The 16,357-nt window shown below is 51.3% G+C and overlaps 1 protein-coding gene across 1 annotated transcript; it reads right to left on the minus strand.

Moving 5' to 3' along the window:
* Positions 1-4,610: 4,610 nt before the first annotated feature.
* On the minus strand, positions 4,611-14,751 carry UNG (uracil DNA glycosylase). Its single transcript, XM_030336140.1, has 7 exons — positions 14,620-14,751; positions 13,773-13,979; positions 13,113-13,208; positions 10,748-10,845; positions 9,751-9,839; positions 8,278-8,456; positions 4,611-5,674 (listed from the first exon to the last, which is right to left on the minus strand). Exons 1-7 carry the CDS (start codon positions 14,749-14,751, stop codon positions 5,534-5,536), a joined length of 942 nt encoding a protein of 313 aa, XP_030192000.1. The 3' UTR covers positions 4,611-5,533.
* Positions 14,752-16,357: the final 1,606 nt, after the last annotated feature.

Here is a 16,357-nt window from a genome sequence, read left to right on the forward strand (position 1 = left end):
AGGTCACCTCCAGGTCCAAACCAGAGCCGGTAAGGCAGAGGCCACACGGAAGGGCGTTGTGCTCTGACAAGAGGTAAGGGGGAACAGCAGCTTGGCGGGCCTGATCTCAGTAAACCAGGAGGAGCAAGTGGAAAAACCCGCCAGAACCCGAACTTCTGCAGAACAGTTTAAATGGCAGGGGGACAGGGGCAGCCAGAGAGACTTCCTCTGCGGGCTTGTTTTCCAAGAAGGAAAAGTGGGCAAACGGTGGACTTCTTGGAACTTTTCCCACCGGACTCGTAAGCGGGAAGCCACTTTGTGCCTGTCCTCTGGAAGCCTGGGCACCGTCAGCTGTAAGCCGGGCCAGCCCCACCTACGTTTTATAGGAGCGGAGGGCGAAACAATGCCGGTCAGGGGCTTGGCACGCTGCCTGCCCGCCTTCAGTCCTCCCTAGACCGCAGCCCCTGCACCATGGGGCTTCGGGTATCGATCCCAATGACTTCACTAGAGGGTAGCTCGTGCAAAATTTTGAAAGAGGCACATTTCAGACTCCGGACACATCCTGGTTTTTTCCTGGGAGAGCCGTGACTCCAGGACGTTCTGTAAACTCCATTTGGAAGTCCTCCCTGATGACATCCGATAACCGTGATCTGGGCAGAGTGTAAACAGTGGCAAGACGACGCGGCTTTGAAATCGGGCTGCCGTGGGTTCGAATCCTAGCTCCGTTACCTGTGGCTCTAGGCAAATGGCTGAGTCTATTTCTCCATCCAGGTACTTTACCACGTGGCTGGGAAAAGTGACATCAAACGACAAACACCGAGCTTCTAGCATAGTGGCTTGTTCGTGACAGGCACCGAGCACCGTCTTTCTAATGAAACTCCTTACTTCCAAAGAGACTAGAAAAGTTCCTCGCTACCCCTACTCACAGACACACGGGGAACTCGGTTCTGGTGCCCCAGCTATCCTCTGACACTCTCTCTCTACGGCCACAGGTAATTTCCAGAAGCTGAATGTTTGGCTGGAAACCAATCGTTCATAAACTTTTCCCACCCAACACAATAGAAAAAATAGATTCCTTCAAATACCTCTTACATGCAGAAAATCCTATTATCTGCCGAAAAGAAAAAAATATGAAGTGACCACATGGCGTCAATGTTGGAGAAGTGGATAAAGTACGCCAAAGATGGCTGATGGGACTAAAACAAATTCTGGTCTCTAGCTTAGAGACCCCTCCTCCAGTTTCTTCTTCCTTTGTTTGCTGTACATCGCAAACCCCCCCAGATATGGAGGCTTTTGGCTACAAATTACCCTCCCCACTGGCATTCCGGGCTCAGACCTTTGGAGAAACAGTCTCCTCTGAGCCCGCCGGCGTAAAACCAATCTCCAGTCCACCAAGATCTCCGAGGGCCGCTCGGTTTTTCCGCCAGCGTTCCAGCCTGGTTCCGTAACATACAGAACACAGGGCATCTGGTCAAAGAAGCTGCTGGTTGGGCTGCAAACCTGACCCTTCATAAAAACGCCCATATCTCCTTTTCACCCCAAGAACCACTTAAATCACAATTTCTGGGAGCGGGACTGGCATTCATGTTTTTGTTTCCCCAGGAGATAGGGAAATGAAATGGACCCCATGAAAGAAAAGGCTGGGTTTTTTCCCCTTTACTTCTTTTCCCGCTTCTATTCTCGTTAGGACCTGCACCCCCACCCTATCCATGGCTTCATGTATGTCCTCCTTGCGAGGGACAGGGAGTTAATAATATCTCTGGAGTCTTCCAGCACGACAGAGAACCTCTCAGGCGGGACCGGGTGAAGCCTTCATGCACACATTCCAGACCGCTCGTGTTGGACATCGATGCCAAGACCCCCTGGCTCCGAGGAATAAGTGATTTATGAGGGACACCTGGACCCTGTCCTGGTTCTGACCGGTCCCCGGATGCCTGGAGGGACACACGCACCAGACCACAATCCTCAGTAAAAACCCCAGGCCCCAGGCAAAAACGAGACTTCATGCTCTTCCTTCCCAAGTCTTGCCAGATGCTCCCTCGGTCTCTGCTCTCGCTTCCTGCGGGCTCACGTTTGATTTCCATTTTGCCAAGAACCTTCTTGGCTGGTCCCCAGGGACCTCTTCTGGGTCCTCACACCCAGCCTGCCTGCATCGCCCGGGTGAGCATCCAAAGGGCTTGTTTGAAGCCTGTGGATACCACCCCCCACCCCCCGACCACAAAAGCCACTAGCTGAGAGGGACAGGAAGACACAGGAAATATACAACTGAGTAGCAAAGACTGCAAAGTATCGAACTCCTGGTCTGACCTCAAAGTTCAAAGTGTCAGAAGGACTCTAAGTAGGAAGAGAGGCCACTCAAGTTCCAGACTTTTCTCAGCATGCGTCACCACCAATCAACATGCCAGGACCCTCCGAAGTAGCCCAGAGCCTCCTACCTGTTCTCCCTTGTACATCTCGAAGGTTTGACAAGGATGGAAAGTCACTGCCAAACACTGAAAAGTTTGCTTGCCCAAGTCCAAAACTCTACTTTTTTATACTAGGTGCAAACTGAAGCAGAAATCAAATTTTAAGAGGGACAGAATGTCCCATGTAATAATGGGAGCATATTAACAACATGTCTAAAAAAGCAAAAACAAAACAAAAAAAAAAAACCCACATTCTCTGACTTTGCCCTGCTGGACTCTGTTCAGATAGTGACTTTCACATAATTAGTTTACAACTCGGGGTTCCCAGGGCATTTTGCATTGCGGACTTCCTGGTTTCCCAAAGCCCTCGGCAAATACTCTTCCCCTTGCCTGAGAAGGGAGACAGAACGATTCTGGCCGGGTTCTCACCTGCTCCCACAGTGAGCCACGCGGAACTGACCGGTGGCAGGATGCCACAGATGGGCACTGTCACTGCAGACATCTGAGTGGGAGTTCCTAGGACAGGTGTCTTTGACCTGTTTCCCTATGGCAGTCAAACGAAGAGCGGTCTTTACATGTTAAATGCTCAAGGGGGGGGGAAAAATCAAGATTTCGTGACACGTGCAAATCATATTCAGCTCCAATCTCAGTATCCGGGAAGTTTTATTGGAAAACAGCCACACCTGCTCATTTACGTTTACCACATGGCTGCTTTGTCTGCAAAAGAGAGTGGAGTGGTTCTCACGGACAGAACCAGGGCAGACCCTAGAATACTGACTACCTGACCCTTTATATAGAAAAAGTATGCTGACCCCTGACCTAAAAGGCCAAGATTGCCTTTTATCCATTTCTGCAAACCTAGTGCTGTGATCATAGCAAATCCCAAAACATGAAAGAAAACGACCACTCCAGAAACCAGTGATCAAATCTGCATTTCTTTTGGGGGAGGGGCAGTCATAAACCACTGAACCCACAGCTCTGTGTTCTGTTTAAAGTATCACTAGGGGCGCCTGGGTGGCTCAGTCGGTTAAGCGGCCGACTTCAGCTCAGGTCACGATCTCGCTCTGGGCTGATGGCTCAGAGCCTGGAGCCTGCTTCCAGTTGTGTCTCCCTCTCTCTCTGCCCCTCCCCCGTTCATGCTCTGTCTCTCTCTCTCAAAAATAAATAAAACGTTAAAAAAAAATTAAAAAAAAAAAATAAAGTATCACTAGATGTCTAAGGCTCACTATTAAACAAGAAAAAGCAAACGAGTTCACTTTCTGAATGATTTACAGTAACCCAGAGTTCACCGCCTCTCCCCTATGGACAGCATTGTGTCGGGAGCCAAGCATCAAAGCCTAACTGATGTAGAAATATCACCTCTTCATTCCTCACTTGGATAAGGGGAGCCGCCCCCCCCCAAGTTACCAGAGGGCAAACTGAGAATGCATCTTTGTTCTAGATCTTCCTTCTGTTGAAAGCCTGCTTGCCCATGGCAGTGTGGGATCACATACCCTCCTTCTGAAATGTTTAGAAAACGAAGGCCTGGATGGGAAGCAAGGTGCTCGAGCAAAAGGTTTCCAAATCCCTGCGCAGAGAGGAGGTGGGGCCGTTAGCACTGGATGCGTTCTCGCCCACTTAAATACTAGCACGTGTTAACCAGGCTCTTCATATACTTCTGGCTTCCTTCTTCATCAGACACCAGGGGAGTCCAGGCTTTGAGCGTGAGGATCCACCCACCACTTCGACTCCCAGCCAAGTGCTGGCAGGTCAGTGGGCCATCAGGGCTTCTTCCTAGTGCCCTAGCCTCACACCTCCAGTCCAGAGTCCCAGGGAAGAGTCTGCAAACACTAACGGGATGGGGGCGGGGGAGCTCCCCTTGCGCTGTCCCAAGGCTTGGCAGGACTCGCAGCCACGATCCCCGGAGAAACGCTTTTCCGGCCCCATTCGGCCTCTTTAGGGTCTCCGCAGTTCCTGACCGCCTACGTATGGCCCCGGCCCCATCTCCATCTCCCTCCCAGCTGGGGTGAAGCCCAGCGGATGGTGACCCTCCTGAAACCCGCCCAGGGTGGGAACCCGCCCAGGGCTTACCCGGCCTGGAGAGGTGGGCGGCTCCATCCGAGGGGCGGGGCGGAAGGGTGGGAGGGGGGGCAGCACTTCCTGCCCACAAAGGTTGCTGCAGCGATCCCACCCGCCAAATCCCTGCCAGGCCCGAGGGAGCTGACAGAAAGGGCACTGGGCACGGAGTGAAACTTCAACTATCTTTTTATTGCCAAGCTCACTCGGAGTTAACGCCCCCTTTCCCCCAACTAACACAGCGACAGCATCTCTAACAGGATGTAGGACGGAGGTACAGACCTAATAAAAGACGGTCTCCCCGACAAAGGATTAAAAAATATACACATCTGCAGAAGTATTTTTAAAACAGCAAAATTCACCAGTGTTGAAAAAAAAATCCCCATGTGATTTCAGTCCATAAAAAAACAGCAATTGGCACTCTGTGCTTCCTGAAATCCCCCAACTCGAGATACTCCAGAGAAGAAAAGCATTTCCTCTTTAAAAAAAAAAAAATAAAAATAAAAAAAAAAAACAAAATAACTCCCCTTTCTCTTTCTTCCAGTTCAACTTCCACTGTTTATTCCTAGGAACACCCATAGAGTAACTAGAAAACAAGCCCCAGTTCACTTCCCTCTCCCTATCTGTTGAAGGCTCACTCAGAGATCAGTCCTCAAGAACTTTCAGCCCCAAATTTCTGGGCACTTGCAAAATGTCCTGCTTCCTGCAAGGAGGAGCCTCGGGGCTCTCAGAAGGATGCGGGGAGCAGTGTACTTGGCCAAGAACGGGAAGCCAAGCTGGGCAAAGGAGGGCCTTGCTAAATAAACACACCCAACACTTTACAACCTAAAGTCCAACTAAAGTAACAGCTGGCTGTACCACAAGGTGCTTCTGTCTCCTGTCCCCTTTTACCATAAAGGTGACACAGAGAGCGGTGGTCTGGAGTATTTGACCGCCTCTCTCTCCCAAATACCGTGAAGGTATATTTTAGTCCAAAGGCGTGTTGCAAAGACAGACATAAGGTCCCAGAGTAGAGCCTTTGCTGCCACTCTTGGTGAGTAACTTCACTAGCAGCTTCTAAAAGACGGCCCAGGGACAGCCTCCCCAGTTTAGGGTCACAGATCCTTCCAGTTGATGGGCTCCTTGCCAGACTTCTGCAGCAACTCATTGGTTTTAGAGAAGTGTCTACATCCAAAGAACCCTCTGTACACCGACAACGGGGAGGGGTGAGCAGTCTGCAGCACATGGTGACGTTTCTGAAAGAGAACGAGAGAATCAAAGTCTGCACGTCTAGGACCGGAGGCACTGCCTACGCAGCGGTCAAGTGCCCGTATCTTAGGATCTAGCGATCCCACTGCTAAGAGTACGTTTGCCAACGGACCCCACGGGGTATAGACCCACGTGGAGATGCAGGCATGAGGTTCCACGGCTTAGGTCAGGAAGACCTCACATCATAAACCCAGGGTTAGGCAACTGGCTGCAAACATTTCCCTGAACTTCTTACAAGGGGACACCACGAGGGTATCAGAAGAACAAGGTTGAGCTACGTGGGCTGATGTGGAAAGACCTAAATATCTCAAGTAGAAGAAAAAAGGGAGAATTACACAAAAAGGTTTTTTTGGGAAAATATCTAAGACACTAATTATAGTTCCTTTAGGGAAAAGAAATAGTGGAAGGCACTTATCTACTTTCTGTTTTACACTTTCCTGTATTACCTGAACTGTCAACAAAAACAGAACACTTTGATTTTTTAAATGTCAACTCTAGTTAATGGAGCAGGAAGACCAGGGACGTTTGTTTTCGTGCTTCTTTTCTGTATGTAAATAAAAACCTCGGGGCACCTGGGGCGCTCAGTGGGTTGAGCATCCAACTTTGGCTCAGGTCATGATCTCATGGTTCCTGAGTTCAATCCCCGGCATCAGGCTTTCGGCTGTCAGCACCGAGCCTGCTTCAGATCCTCTGCCCCTCCTCTCTCTGCCCCTCCCCATCCACGCTCCGGCAAAAATAAAAATATTAAAAATAAATAAATGCTAGTTCACAAGTGTTTTCACAACATCCCTGCCTTCAAACACCTCCATCCAGGAGGGGCCATAATTAAAGCCAGGCAGCGCAGTGTGGTTAAGAACCGGAGCCTGAAGGGGCACCTGGCTGGCTCAGTCAGAAGAGCACGCGACCCCGATGTCAGGGTCAGGGGTTCAAGCCCCACACTGGGGGTAAATATTACTTATATAAAAAAAAAAAAAAAAACACGGAGCCGGGAGCCAGATGGCCTGGGTTCAAGTTCTGACTGCCGCGTCGTGTGGCCCCAGAGAAGTCAAGGAGTCCAGCCCGCACTTCAGTCTTCATCTGTAAACGGGGAAGAAGAGTGCCCGACTTGTGGAGATGCCGCGAAGGGACAGAGAAGGCCCGTGGGTCTTGATGCAGCCTGACAGGTAACGCAGGTTAAGTGCTTACTAGCCTGGCCCTGAAAATGTGAGCCATGCTGGGCTCTGAAGGAAGTCTCTGGACCGAGGAGGCACGATATTCAAAGGCAGGCAGGGAAGCGGGACACAGGGAAGAGGTGGGGGGGGGGGGGAAGTGTGGGAGCTGCGGCTGAGAGGCAGCCCGGGGCGTGCTTGTGCTCAAGACCCCACCCAAGGCAAGGCCTTCCACGGGGGGACTCCATGGGACACTCCGGCAAGATCAGGTGAGGGCCTGGGCCAGGCACAGACAGGTGGGGAGGCGTCTGAGAGCAGGGGAAAGGCTCTGAAGGCCTGACACCTGCGGGATGGGGAGGAGGGAGGGAGAGTGCGGGATGGGACTTCTGTTTGGACAAGCGCCCGGCGGTACCCTCCACCCTTGGGGAGTACGTGGGAGCAGGTTCAGCGAGGCCGGCTGAGGAAATGAGAGCGTTAACTCGGGAAGCTCCGAATGTGACGTGCTTCGTGGCAGCCGGACAGACAGACCCAGCGCTCGGGAAAGCCACTGGGCTGGACCCGCAACTTGCTTCTACCGACCAAGCTTTTATAAGCGCCTCCCGTCCAACCGGACCATTGTCGATAATAAAGATTCAAACATGAAGAGCCACGCGGCCCTTCAGTCTCCCCAAGGCAGAGATGGAGACGGCTCGCACGGACGCTTCCTACTTGCCTAGAGAATCAGATCTCAGCAGTTAGTTCATTCATGCCAGATTTTATTATGCGCTGCCTCACAACACCTGAAAACGTCTGGTTCCTTGACACAGACCCTCTGTAGAGAGAGAAGCGCCTTCGCGTGACTCCTACTCGGTTGCCGTTCACGTAAAGGCGCGGGGAGTAGACCCCAGAAACAGAAAGCCTTTGGTGGCACCGTCAACGGTGAGCGGGAGGAGGACTGGCATCAGGGGAGGCAAGGGGACAGGATTTAAGGCCGGGAGGGAAAGGAGAGATTCAAGGATGGCGTCTGGCTTTTAATCTCAGCACCAGGTATGCTGCTCCTTCTGGAAACAGAGGGAGAAGAGCAGAGAAGGAGCACGTGGGGGGAAGCCGAGGGCGGGCGGCTCGGTGGTCACGGGGTCCTTGGCCTTATTTGCCACTTACTGCATCGCTTGCACCGAACGGTGCCCGCATCATTCTACGTATGTGGCAGGTCCACGCCCGTGTTACTAACGCTATTGAATCAGAAGTTGGCCCGGTGCTTTCCTCTCACACAATTCATCATTCTTGTAATTTGTCTGAATTTTGCTTAATTTTCAATGGCAAACCTGACCCTAACTCTTAAGTCTTTAGGGAGAATAAGCTTCATCTTAGGACATGGGTTTTCCAAGACCACACAACAGAAAATTCCTAAGATTTTCTCAACTGGCTTAAAGTGTTTAAAAGACAAAACACAACAACCATACCCTATCGATGGCACTGCCTTTCTTCTGAGCGTAAGAGCCCCAGAGCAGGAAGACGAGGCCGCTGGAGTTGTGATTTAGCCAGGACACAACCGCATCCGTAAACTCCTCCCATCCTCTCTCCTTATGCGAATTAGCCTGATGTGCCCGGACGGTGAGGACTGCGTTGAGTAAGAGAACACCTACAGACACACAGCAAAGAAACGGGTGAAAAGACAAACGAGCCAGCCGAGACACCTGACAACAGGGGCTGTGCCCGTGGAACCGTTCCCGTGTCGGGGTCCAGCACAGCTGTCTGAAACCGGCTCCCAAACAAAGCAATGCAACATGACTGCTGGGCACCTCCGGGCAAGACCAGTGAGCATTTTATTTTCACCTCTGCAATTTCAACATCTTCTAAGTTTGTAACAGTGAACGTGCCTTACATCAGTCATCAGGGTTGTTTCAAACATCTATCTATCCCAAGTGGGGCGCCTGGGTGGCTCAGTTGGTTGAGCCTCCAACTTCGGCTCAGGTCACGATCTCAAGGCTTGTGAGTTCAAGCCCCACGTCGGGCTCTGTGCTAACAGCTCAGAGCCTGGAGCCTGCTTCAGAGTCTGTGTCTCTCTGCCCTCTCCTGCTTATGCTAGGTCTCTCTCAAAAATAAATAGACATTAAAAAATTAAAAAATAATAAGAGAAAGAAAAAAGAATCTGATGGTAAATATTCTTTCCTTATCTGGTTATAGTTTATTTGTTAGAAAGGGAGGAAGGAAGAAAGTCCGGCCGGCTGTCTGCTTGGTTCAGTTGGTTAAGTGTTCTATTTTGGCTCAGATTATGACCTCACGATTCACAAGGTGGAGCCCTGCATCGAGGTTTTGGTGGCCAGCACAGAGCCTGCTTCGGATCCTCTGCTCCCAGCTTGTGCTCTCATTCTCTCTCAAAAATACACGTTTAGGCAAGAAAGAAAGAAAAGAAAGAAAGAAAGAAAAGAACCAATGAAAGGAAGAAAAGAAAAAGGAAGAAAAAGAAAAGAAAAAGAAAGAAAGGAAAGAAAAAGTCCTGTAAATGGTGCTCAACAGAGAAAAACACAACCCGAGTGCTGAAATGAGAAAGGTAAGGTCACCTCCCAAGTGGTCAAAGTTAGCAAATATAAAACATTAATTACAAAGGGCACCTGGCTGGCTCAGTCGGTGGAGCATGCAACTTTGATCTTGGGGTTGTGAGTTCAAGCCCCGAGTTGGGTGTAGAGATTACTTAAAAATAAATAACAAGAAAGAACAAACTTTTCTCTTTCAAATTACAGTTAAAACACGAAAGAAAACACTGGCTGGAGAATAAAGAGGAGACACATATTTTGTCTTGTATAAATGCAGTCAGTCTGTGAGAATGTTCCAGTGCTGTGTTCTTTTATAAACATAAGCAAGCAGGGCAGGACAAGGGAAGACTGTGCTGAAATCCATCCAGAACACATCTAGCAGCCAGGTAGGTGGCTTACCTTGTTTGGCCCACCCGGACAAATCTCCGTGACCAGGATGAACAAAACCATCTATGTCTGTAGACAGCTCTTTATAAATGTTTTCCAAACTGAAAGTAAGCCAGGAGAAAAACAACAAACAGATCTTGAGCACAATTCTGAAAATCCAGGAGCCTCCAACATACACGTGGATTCCAGCCTGCACCCCAGCCCGTGGAGGGGGAGGGCCGAACGGACCTGGCGGATTCGTGAGGAAGCATCACACTCCTCCGACCGGCAACCTTGCCAAAGACCTTTCCTTTGGTTTAGGCTTGATTTAAGGAATAGCACTTTGGATGATTTCAGTAAATCAGCCCAGGAGTTACAACCTCCCTCCCAATTAATGCTGCCAGTTTTAGATCTTTGTGTATTTGTTATGTTCTTACGTTTTATACGTCAAATTCTCCAAAGCAGTGGTTTTTTTTTTTTTTAAACATTTTTTTTTCGTTTATTTATTTTTGGGACAGAGAGAGACAGAGCATGAACGGGGGAGGGGCAGAGAAAGAGGGAGACACAGAATCGGAAACAGGCTCCAGGCTCTGAGCCATCAGCCCAGAGCCCGACGCGGGGCTCGAACTCCCGGACCGCGAGATCGTGACCTGGCTGAAGCCGGACGCTTAACCGACTGCGCCACCCAGGCGCCCCCAAAGCAGTGGTTTTTAATCAGGGGTCATTTTTGCACCCCAGGGGACTTCGGGCACTGTCCAAAGACATCCATCACTGCCATTTTACCAGCACCTCTAGTTCTGCGGGGGGGGGGGGGGGGGGGCAGCGGGTAGAAGCCACTACTAAACACCCTTCAGTGCACAGAACGAAACCTCTCCCGCAAAAAGACCCAACGCCTGATGTCGACAGTACCAAGATGGAGAAATCCTACTCCAATGGCTATTAGAAGTCTCCCAAGTGCACTTATGATCCACAAAGCACACACCTGAAAGTAATCACACTTGGGCCCGAGCCATCTGTGAAGCAATCGTACCTGGGTGGAGGTGGAATGGGTCTTTGAACACTAAAGCAGAGACCGTGGGCTTGATTGGGTCCGTGATATGGATCTTGTCCCAGGATGACAACCTTCACCTGTGAACACCAGGTGGCAAGAGAGTAAATACTGTCGCATAGGCAGTTTACACGAACACCTGCCTGCCTGATAACCTGTACAAAGGACCGTGATGAGGAGACAGGCGGCTCTCCAACCCAACTAAGAAGCCCCAGAAGGGAGAGGGTGACCCGGCACCATTACTTTCCATTGTCAAATTAGCCTTCACTCAGTCACCCTGCTGCCCGGCCCCACTCCTTCTCTGACGCAAGTGTGTGAAAACAGGTTCAGGTCTCTCTCATCCCCTTCGTTTTTCAAATTTCAAAAAATGTGCCCTTGGCACAAGTACAACCATCCAGAAACACACAGAGTGGTTCGGGGCCTCCTGCTCTTCCTTTATCCCCTTCTGAGTCAACGCTGTAAAGTGACCTATACAATGGGGGTTATTGTACTCATCACCCTACATTTTTGTTCCTCATATCGTGCCTTTTACGCGTCCTCCAATCCCCAAAGCACTCAGCCACTAATAAGTAGTTGGCTTGTTTCCTAAGTTTTTTCTGTCACAAGAAAAATACTGCAGCAAACACCCTAATATGTGTATCCTTACACAGTTTCTCTACGTATGGAACAGATTCAGAAGAGCGGAGGCGCTGGTCCCAGGACAGGTGTATTTTACAAATTGCTTTTCAATGAGGGGAGGCAATTCAAATTCCGTACCAGCAACACAGGAAGAGGCCTGTTCCCCCATATCCTGAGGGATGGAACAGAAGAAGGTCAAAGGTGCTGGAGCAGGTGGCAACATGCAATTTCAAGGAATGAGGTCACTGTCACAGGCAGTATTAAAATACAGCTAGTCCGTTCGATCCGGTGCCGGCCCACCTCCTCATTCTCATGTTTCTGGCCCTGCTGTTCCTTCTCAGAAGCTTCTCTCGTGCCTAACATACACCACATCCTTCACAACCCAACCTTCAGACATCGGGAAGTTTCTGTGGACCCCCTGCTCCTCCCATTGGTGCACACTCTGTCCTCAGCATGTTCTCCCTTGTGAAGCAGCCGGTCCCAGCAGGGAAGCCTTCGGTTCCGGTCCTGGATAAGGGACGACCCTGAAGGAGTCACTAAACCTCCCCGTCTGTCAAGACAACTCACTGAGCCACCTGATCCACAGAACTGTCACGTTCTCCTTTTCCTGTTGACAGTGGTCACTGGTATTCAAAACAGGACCCACTGTTCAAACAAGGCACCAACTCGTACTGAATTAAACAGGACTTGGTTTCTTTAACTTTAGAAAACCGGGAGCTCTATTCAAAGCTCTTGCTCTAAAGTGAAAAACTGTCAAGTCTGCTAAATATTAGGTGTGACAGCCTTATCTAAATGGGTTATTCACCTAATCTCATTTCTATGAGATTTAACAGAGACAGGATTTACCAAATCACACATTCCTGCCCTTGGCTTACAAGACGGGGAAGGGAACAGGATAAGAACAAAATATAAAATCTCAAGCCCCGAGCTGGGTGTAGAGTACTCCAGCATGAAGAGACACTAAATGTACTGGAGAGGAAGCCCAGATCACAAAGGTAGTGGGTAACAGGCTTCCAGGAGGTGCCATAGATGGATCTCATCGAGTTTTTCAAAAGACAGAAGAGAGGATTCTTGTCACACTGTCCAACTCTGAAGCAAGAGGGTTGGGGGTGGAGGACAGGCCGGGCAGTAGGCCACGGCTATTTTCATGTTCAGCTTCTGTCGTTCATACAGTATGAAGCCATAAACAAGCTTCTGAGCAGGAGACTGAAGTGACCAGACCAAGCCAGTCAGTAGATGTTGCACGGAATGAACCAGAGCAAAGGGGTCTGTTAAAAGGGCAGCAGAATTGCTGAGGCCGGAAGAGCTTGAAAGCATCACCTATGAAACACAGTGTGGTCAGACAAAGAGAGTACTGACCTGCCGGTCAAGGTGGATGGACAATAACCAACTGAAAAAGACCTAACCGCTTCCTGCCTCAGTTTCCTCACCGCCACCACAATAAGATGTGAGGCTGGCATGGAGCTGCTTTCAGGATTAAATAAAATCCAAAAAATTAGAGCACATAGACCCAAAGTCTATGTATAATTTTTTCTTTTTTGCTGCCTTGGTGGCACATGCTAAAAGTTAGAAAGTTAACAGGCTACAAAACAGCCAGCCCAAAACTCACCACTTCAGCATTTATCACTCAATGATGGACAGTGCCTTAACTCCAGGGCCATTCACAAATGACTACTGGATTCTCACCCTCCCCCGCTTTTACTAAAACTCACTGACAACTTGTACTTACATGTCTTATGTCACACATTTGCGTCCAGGTGAAGACTTGGTGTGGGGGTGGATACACGGTGTAATGTTTTCTTTCTTCTGCAACAAATCCCATGAGCTGAGGTAAAGGCAAATTAGATTTAAAATCAGATTCTCACCGGAAAGCATGAGAATTCTTTAAGAAAACTTCCAATGTAAGCTAACAGAAGCACCACCTAGCTCCCTGCCGTGTTTTATACCCAAAATCTTTCGAAAAACAGCAAGGAACAACTGTACTTGCGAGTCACCGAGGATGTCCCACTCCAAAGTCAGTACCCTTCCCCTCTGTTTCGACTGGGTCAGAGTTGATGGGCCTGGCTGCTTTGACTTCCTCCTGGTGCCAACCCCTCCCCTCTTTTTGTAAAAGTCGAACCGGGTGTGAATGCAGTCAGGGGTTTTCGATTTTACCACGCAGCTCTTCCCTGGAGAGCAGACCAACTGAATGGTTAACAAAGACCCCGATCATCTTACAGTAAACTCTTAAGGCGTGCAAATGCAAAACACCAAGGGTGTATTTTACTCTCGTAGCTCACAAGGACGTTAAAGGAGGGAATACAGAAGCCTACGGAAGCAATATCCTACAAACGCGGATTCGGCAAGTTGTACTAGCAACACAAAAGGGCCCCGCAGCCTCCAGGCTTACCTTTATGAAATATGGTTTCCCGAACTCGGCGCTGAGGTGCTTCTTCCAACTCTCACCGAAACCCACGGGCACGTTGCGCGCGGCGAGTCTGAGCAGGGCTGCGGCCTTGTTCCTCTGGATGCGGACCAACTGTTCGGGGCTCAGCGGCGAGGTGGGGGGCGTGCCGGGGTCCTCCTGTCCGGCCCGGGCCTTCTTGGCGAGGCTGGCCTGCAAGCGATCCCCGCGCAGGCTGGTCACGAGCCGCAGCGGGCCGCGCCCGGGCGCCCGCAGCTGCCGCCCCCATCCCCAGGGCCCATTGCGCAGCACGCCCATCCGCGAGGACGCAGCCGCCAGGGGGCAAGTCGCAGCAAAAACGGAGTGAGGGAGCCCAGCCGGGAAGGCAGGCCGCTGCCCCCAGTTTTGGGTTGCGTACCAAACTGCGGCTGGCAGAGAGGCAGGAAGCGAGGCCCGCGACACCTCCGGAGGGGTACCAGGGCTGGGAGGCCGCGACCCAGGAGCCCCGCCCCCTCGGACCCGCCACCCGCGTCCCCACGTGGTCTTTTCGCGGCAAAACCACTTCGGGCTCCCGCCCCGTGTCCTCTCCGATTGGACGGCGGGCCGAGCGGGGCGGCCCCCTCGCGTCTGATTGGCGCCGTGGGCCCCGCGATCCATCCCCATTGGCTGGCCCCTCAGAATGGCCGCCGATAGAAAACTGCATGGGCTGTTTTGAACACGTGCAGGCGGCTTTGAACACTAGGACCCAAGTTAACGGGTCAGCGGTGCATCCCTGTTACCCCTCGGTCGGGCGGGACCCCGGTCCCTCCTCCCGGTCCCTTGCTCCCGGTGCCCGGTCCCCGCCGCGCCTCACCGCCGCATCCCCGCTCTCCTCAGCTACCGCCGCCACGCCGGTCCCTGGGTCGGCCGGCTCGGGGCTGCGGGTACGTCGTTTCCCGGCGGGGTTCGGGGAGAAGAAGGAGTAGAGGGTCTTCTGGCCAATCATCCCGGAGCCGGGGAGAGTGAACGCGCGCCGTCCGGGAACCCGCGGTATGCGCCGGCTGCAGCGGTCCGAAATTGGCGCCAAACGGCCCGCGCATGCTCCGATGGGGGGGGGGGCTGGGCAGGGGGCGGTGGGGGTCTAATGCGCATGTGCTAGAGGGCCCGCGGAGCAACGCCCCTGGCTCCTGGTGGGGCTTGGAAGCCTCTGGCGGGAGGGTGAGTTTTCTTCGGTGTTTTAGTCTTTCATTCATTGTACTCAGCAGTCACACCTCTGCCTTGGGGCCCGTCCCTTCACCTCTCCGCAGTGGAAAGGGCTGGAAGTACCTGCCCCACAGGGTTGTAGCGGGGGTGAAATTAGCATTACAATAGTAATTTGTTTTGCCCTTAGGTCCGGGTCAACGCTCCTGTTTTCACAACCTACTTTACTGATCATAAACTAGGGCCTAGTGCGGTCCTGCGTTTAGCCTAACCTATAAGATTTGGGGGAGACTGGAATTGAGGTCTTGAAGAGTAAATTCCAGAAACTCTTCCCAATACACCTGCGATTCTTCTTGTTCCCTCCCTCCCTCCCCGCGTCCAAACCATCAACAGGCCTCTTGGCTCTATCTCCAAAACAAACCCCAGATTCAACTGCCGCTGTGCGTCGCCTGGCTACCATCCTGGCCGCTCCCCTCTTTGCCGCCAGAGTGGTGCTTTTGAAATGTAAATGACATCGTGGTAATCCCCAGGTAAAATCCTCCTATAGTTTTCAAATCGGTTTTAGAATTAACCCCAGCTTGTTACGCTGCTGGTAGAGCTGTTTCCCCGCTCGGACGGGAGCCCCTACTACTGCGAGGTGGCCGAATCTGGCTTTCTCACATTCACTGGACAGTCCAGCCTGTCCCTTGCCTGGCCTGTACGGCCTTGCACACGCTGCCCCCCCCCCCCAACCTGGTAAGCTTTGGGTCTCAGGTCCCTTCCTCTGAAAGGCCTCCTCCTCCCCCACTTTCTAGCTGGTCACTCTATAGCTTCTGTACTGTCTATACTTGTTTATTTCCTTGTTCCTCTCCACCTCCAAAATTGAACCCTGCTGGGGGCAGGGACTTTGATCTGACTGCTGTTGTGCTCCAGCGCCTGGGGCAAGGAGCCCGGTGTGTAAGGAGAGAAGCCCCTAACTCAACTTCATTTGCGCTTCCGACCACTTTGGGAAACAGTTCAGCAGCTTGCGTATCAAGTGAACCAGACGCTTACCACGCACCCCTGCGGTTCACCCAAGTGCAATTAAAATCTGCATTCGCACAAAAGCTCATGCGTGAATGGATACGGTGACTGCATTTGTAAAAAACGTGCCTCATGGGGTGGGGTGGGGTGGGTAACAAACTGTGGGGCATCCATACAAGAGAATGCTACCTAGCAGAAGGAACAACCAACCAATGCAAACAAGGGGTGCGTCTTGAAAGCTTTTGGACTAAACGAAAGGCCAGACCCAAAAGGCTGTATATTGTATAGCCTTCCTAAGAAAGTCTGGAAAAGACAAAACTATAGGGACAGGCAACACCTCGGTGGTTGGAAGCTCAGGGGTGAAAGGGAGCTGATAAGTAAGAGGCTTGGGGGGATCTTGTGGGGCGACA

The sequence above is a fragment of the Lynx canadensis genome, chromosome D3 (genome assembly GCF_007474595.2).
Source record: "Lynx canadensis isolate LIC74 chromosome D3, mLynCan4.pri.v2, whole genome shotgun sequence".
NCBI classification, from domain to species: Eukaryota; Metazoa; Chordata; class Mammalia; order Carnivora; family Felidae; genus Lynx; species Lynx canadensis.

Excerpts from the sequence above, each read along its gene's own strand:
- UNG (XM_030336140.1), bottom strand. The coding sequence starts at position 14,751 with ATGATTGGCCAGAAGACCCTCTACTCCTTCTTCTCCCCGAACCCCGCC. Across the intron at positions 10,846-13,112 it reads AAATGTGTGACATAAGACAT|GTGAAGGTTGTCATCCTGGG; the intron begins GTAAGTACAAGT and ends TGGTGTTCACAG. Across the intron at positions 8,457-9,750 it reads GTCCGGGTGGGCCAAACAAG|GTGTTCTCTTACTCAACGCA; the intron begins GTAAGCCACCTA and ends GTGTGTCTGTAG.